This window comes from Pelodiscus sinensis, chromosome 24, assembly GCF_052426305.1.
Source record: "Pelodiscus sinensis isolate ZL-2025 chromosome 24, ASM5242630v1, whole genome shotgun sequence".
In the NCBI taxonomy this organism is placed as follows: domain Eukaryota; kingdom Metazoa; phylum Chordata; order Testudines; family Trionychidae; genus Pelodiscus; species Pelodiscus sinensis.
In genome coordinates this window covers 15,625,170-15,630,914 of record NC_143075.1, presented here as the reverse complement: position 1 = coordinate 15,630,914, position 5,745 = coordinate 15,625,170, and the positions used below count along the sequence as shown (strand labels likewise).

General features: G+C 49.2%; 1 protein-coding gene across 1 annotated transcript; it reads left to right on the top strand.

The window, feature by feature from the left end:
- Nucleotides 1-870: 870 nt before the first annotated feature.
- On the top strand, nt 871-4,422 carry CAMK2N1 (calcium/calmodulin dependent protein kinase II inhibitor 1). Its single transcript, XM_075906385.2, has 2 exons — nt 871-1,387; nt 3,078-4,422. The coding sequence occupies exons 1-2, from the start codon at nt 1,219-1,221 to the stop codon at nt 3,146-3,148; spliced, it is 240 nt and encodes a 79-aa protein (XP_075762500.1). The 5' UTR covers nt 871-1,218; the 3' UTR covers nt 3,149-4,422.
- The last annotated feature ends 1,323 nt before the right edge of the window (nt 4,423-5,745 follow it).

Genomic DNA, 5,745 nt, shown 5'->3' with positions numbered 1-5,745 from the left:
GGCTAGAGTATCTAGGTCCCTGCTTTCTGTGTTTCTCTGTTAATCTCACTATTGAGGCTTTCGGTCAGAAGCTGTTCAAAATGCTCGGATTTTAAAAGGGAACCGACGAAACCTCCACCTGAGGTTGTGTGGGGTCCCTGCGCTTTTATTAGAGACTGACCCAGCCCAGACTCGGGGAGGCGAGTGTAGATCCCAGCAGCAAGGGGGCAGAGGGAGGAAAGATTTCCTCCAAACAAGGAACAACGGTAACACTTCAGTGCCGCGGCCCCTCTCTTTTTCAGCAGAGCATCTGGCCACTTGCTGGCTCTGTACCTTCCACCCCCTCTCGGTTGCGGAAAGCCCCCCCCCCACTGCTGCAAGTGGGGCCCTGCAAGAAATCCAGGGAGCACGAGGATGTGCACCAGGAAACACAAGAAAAGCGAACATGCCGCACTAGCGATGGGGAGAGGGAGGCAGGAGCAGGGGCTGGTCGAGGAGGGGAAGGGCGGCCTTCCAGCCCAGGAGGCTTGGGAGCAGGGCTACATTTGCAGTGGCGGAGGTGCTGCGACTCTCCCTGTTTTTTGCATCCATCACTGCCGGGGCTACGAGCGGCCAGGCCCAGAGGTGCCGGGCTCACTCCCTGGGGGACAGGAGGCCCGGGGTCTGCTTCTCCCCGCTAGGAGACAGCCCGGCTCAGTGGTGAGAGCCACGCCTGAGTGAGGCGAGCAGCCGAGCCTGGCTGCCTTTAGCGGCGGGTCCTGGCGGCAGGTGCGGGGGAAGGGCCGAGAGCAGGGCAGCCGGGCCGAGCCCTCCCGCCCCCAGCAGGGAAAGCACCCGGGCGGGGAGGCGGAGCCCGGGGCGGGGGCTGCAGGGGAGGGGCGAGCCTCTCGCCCGCCCCCCCCCCGGCAAGGAGCAGGCGAGCCCGGCGAGCCCAGCCCGCGCGCGCGGCTGCAGCTGGGCTCTGCCCTCGGTGACGTTGCTGCGCTTGCAGGGATCTCGCCGCCTCCTCGCCCCGCGCGGTGCCGGGTCTGCGAGCCCGGAGCCAGCGCCAGCAGCAGCAGCCGCCGCCGGAGGATGTGGCCAGGGCCGGGCTGCTGAATCCGTTCCGGGAGCCGGACCGCGCCGCCACCGCTCTGCGCTCCGGGCCGGGCTGCCTGGCCAGCGGGGACCCTGTCTGCCGGCTGCGAGCGCGCAGGGGGAGCGGGGGCGCCGGGGGGAGCCGCGCCGCCCGGCGAGAGCATGTCGGAGGTGCTGCCCTACGGCGAGGACAAGCTGGGCCACTATGGGGACGGCGGGGAGGTGGGGCAGATCTCCTTCACCTGCCGCCTGCAGGACACCAGCAACTTCTTCGCGGGGGGGCAGGGGAAGAGGCCCCCCAAGCTGGGGCAGATCGGCAGGAGCAAGAGAGGTAAGTCCCGGCTGGGTAGCTGCCCGCCCCCTTGCCCAAAGCAGGGAACCCCCCCCCATCCCTTTCCGAGTCACTTCTCCCCAGCCCTGATCCCCCCCCTTGGTTTCATGAAGGCCAGGCTGGGTCAGACCGATGGTCCGGCTGTAGCCCAGGGTCCTGTCTCCGGACAGCGGCCAGTGCCAGCTGCCCCAGAGGGATTAGAGCAGGAAATCATCAAGTGGTCCCGGCAGGAGGGTCGGGGGCCAGCGCGCCTCGCACACCCCTAGGGTTCCTTCCAGGTTCCCAACCTGCTCGGAAAAGAGCAGCAGCCCCCCCCCCCCCTGCAGGGAGGGGAGTCTGGGGGTGATAGCAGCATGAGAGAGGAGTCAGAAGCCATGCAGCTCCCCAGGTACCTGGCTGGAGCAGAACAGGATGAGGAAGGGCTTTTAACAAGTGCTGAATGGGTTGAGGTGCTGAGTTAAGGGGTCAGGGATCTCCTCGTGCTGGGTGTGGGGAGGGGGAATCCCAGGGCGCTGTGGACTGGGCACTACTGCAGTTCCATTTTTCCAGGGTGTTTTTCCCTTCTCTGTGCGCAGGAGTGATCCATAGTGTGGGGCCAGAGAGGGGGAATAAATGCAGCTTGGAATCTGCTCATTTAGCAGTGTAAACCCAGGGGTCTTTTTTTGCCCCACAGCTGAGCTGAGCAGATCCAAAGCAGTTTTTTCCACTCCTCTGTGGCTCTCCCTGTACACTCAACACTGACCCCCCCCCCCAACAGTATCTTCACTTCTTCAGAGAAGTGAACACCTCCCTGTAGTTCAAAAAAAACAGTCTGTGTACTTGTCAGAGGTGGGCATTGTATTTCTCTGCCGAGTTTAAATGCATCCAATCCAAGTATGAGTCTTGGACGCAGAATTCCTTCTTTCGCGTGAATTTGCTGGGGGGGGGGGGGGCGCAGAGAGGCTTGAATCTGCACTGAGAGGCAATGAGGAGTGGAAAAAACTGCAGTAGATCCTGTAGATACTCATGGGAAAGAGGGAAGGTCACCAGGCAGTTAACACAATGTTTTCTTCTTTCTTTCTCTCTCTCCCCATTGCATGTTTATGATAAAAACTAAAGAGTCCTGAATCCATGACCCTAGAGACAAAGAAATACCAGGTGGTCTTAAGAGTCACATATAGCTAACCTGAAAGCATCTCTCCCTCAATTTATCTTGACATCTAGAGAGCTCAGAGGTCCAGCAACTCATTTTAGAGTGATAGGTGGCCATTCAGCTACAGTTTAATGCAGTGGATTTTAAATAAACCCATCAGTTGTTACAACCTAACCCTAATGGCCAAGCATTTGGTGGCCTTGAAAACACTGGACAAGTGTGTAATATTATCCAGTGCATTTAATTCTTTGCAATGGTATCACTTCTTCTCTTCAAATAGTAGCATATTGCTGAATGGACACACTCCTTTCTCTGTGAAACTCATATTTCCCTGACTCCGATGCTAGTTAAAAAAAAAAAAAAAACATTTGCAGTAACCATATGCTCTCTGTGTGTGTTGGAATTCAGTGTTGTCTTGTACTTAGGTAGAGAGACTCCGTAGAACCATATGTGTTTCAGTGGGGCATATTGCAATACCAGGGGAATTCGTGCAACAGCAAGGGGAGAGGAAGAAGGGAAGCTACAATGTATTCATTATTTTGTTTTTCTGCTTTACAGTTGTCATTGAAGATGATAGAATTGATGATGTGCTGAAAAATCTTTCAGAAAAGGCACCTCCTGGTGTTTAATTCCCTGAAAAGACACTGAGTAAAGAGGGGAAATAATTTACAATGTAACACATTATTGGCAAAAAACCCCAACCAACCAAAAAAAGCACTCTGATATCCTTCATTACTAGCCTGCGATCCGCAATGCACATCAGCAAATTGATTCTTAACCTCAGGCTTGGAGACAGAAGAGGTATGAAAAGGAAGAAGGTTTTAGTAATGTGCAAAACAAAACAAAAATCCAAACAAAAAGAAACAAAAACAAAAGAAATTCCTAAATCCAATCCACAAACAACAGTAATAAATCAAAGTGTATCAGTTGCAGCTATGTTGTTTAAATTACTAGTCATTTCTTTTTTCTATATGATGAATATTGCACAATTCTAAATCTGGGGTTTAAAGTACTTTAACAATGCAGCAAAACACAGTGTTTTCAGACCGTGGTACCTTTTGCTGGTCATGGTTGTTCCAAATGAGCACCTTGTTTACATTATTTAATCTTGCAAAAATGATTTTGTGCACTTGGAGGTAACATGCTATCAGTTCATTGGGTTTTTTTTTTATGTTGATGTCCTTGGATGTTTAAAAAATTATATATAAATTATATATATATATTTCATTTTAGTCACATTTTAACGTATCGATGGAATGTGTGAAAAAAACTTTTATAAGGAATGAATTATAGGAAGAATTATTGTTTTATTTTTTAAAGCTTGTATTACTTTGTTGCTGTGAGCAGCGGCTCAAGTTAGCGCAAATGGACAAATTTTATATGTAAAACAGAAAAATATGCTCAGCTTTTTCTAACGAACATGCAGTATGTAGTGTGAGCAATCTTAGGTTTTTTTCCTATATTGTGGCAGTTTATTCTCTTTAATAGACTGTATTAAAAATGGAACAAAAAAAAATCCAATGTAATCACAAGAGTGCCAAATATCTTGAGCTGCCAAATGGCAGTTTGTTTTCCTTTCTTATTTAGTGCTCTTTGAGTCTATGTAAAGTAGCACTTTTGGTCTTTTTTTTTCTGTTCTTTATAGGGCTCTCTACTGGATTTTATTGATATCTAGACATATATATGTATATATATAATATCTTCTGAGTTCTTTTACTTTTTTTGCATGATATGTGCAAAAAATGCCTCTTGTGTGAGGGAATATTTTACTGTTTTTGTTTGCAACTTTAAAAGACAGACCTCAAGAAGGGTTTTATTTTTTTTCTTAAATATTGTGTATGTTGCACTTTTATCCACGACACAGGGCTATTTCTGCAATGTACAATAAAAACAAAACAGTCCATTCCGGTGTCTGATCACTCTTGTCTTGTTTTTCTGCCTGCAGCATGCATTGAGATATATTTCAGCACAAACACTAAGGCTACATATGACTGCCTCAAAGTGAGGTGTTAGGTGGTCCCTGTGGGGATATCAAGGAAAGAAGAAATTAACGGAATGTCAAGCTAGCCCATGTTGGAAGCACTTTCTGTTCAGACTAAAGGCTAATAGGGAACGGAGCAGATGGAAGAGTTGTGACTGTGAGGCTTGGGACTTGCTCCTAAAAAGAAAGTTAAAGGGACCCCAATGGGCTGAGTGTGTTGGTTTGTTAGTCCGCATTGATTAATTTGAACACACACACACACCCAATTGTTTGTTCCAGTCTCCCCTTGGATTACACAGCAACAAACCCATCATCCTGCCTGATGTACTGGAAAACAAACCACCAAAAACTCACTACTGGCGAGGAGGATTCACCTGAAAGACAAAAAACCCCACAAAAACCCCACAGGATCCTTGAGCTTGCTAGCCCCGGCTCCTTCACTGTGTGTGTGTGTGTGTGTGTGTGTGTGCGCGCGCGCGTGCGGGAGTGGGGGGGGACCTGACTATGTAACACACACTGTAACATCTCTGGCTTCCCAGAGTTGCCAAGTGGGTTGAACAATAGTTGCCAAGTGGAGCCGCTGGTAGTGATGGAGGAAGAGTGTTTACCTGGATTATTACTAGAGATGGGCCAAAGCAGAGCCATTCATCAGCTCCCCTTCCTTGACCTTGGGCTGGGCAGTGTGGGGACTGGGGTTCAGATTAAATGGCACTTGGATCCATTCCAAACTGTTCCCTGCTCTCGGTTTTGCAAAACCAACACAATTTCTCTTCCCATCTTTCCTGGATTATTCCCAGAACTCAAAATCCCGTACTCTTGGTAAGATACTTGAGATCTGGTGACATCACGTTGAACCCAGCTGGGAGCAATTCAGACAGGTAGACTAGATCTCAAGCTAAAAGCCAAGGCAAAAGGGCCCAGGAGGGCTAGTCACTGAACAATGGCAGCTGGCACTAAGAATCATAATTACAGAGTGATGCTAACAATAGCCATACAAAGGTGCCCGTGTTTGACTCGCACTTGTGAACGGAGTTGTTGCTTGCACAGGTTTCTGATGGGATTGCACATTACTATCGCCATGGGGCACCACTCTGGTTGGCTATTAGATTGTATCACTATATGAATAATAAAACATGAAGATGCCTACAAATGGGTCATTTTAAGGGCTGGTGTCATAAGGCTAGCAAGGTGAGATCAATAGAAGAAAAGTACTCTGTGATAGCTCGGTTATGTCATTAATAAGAA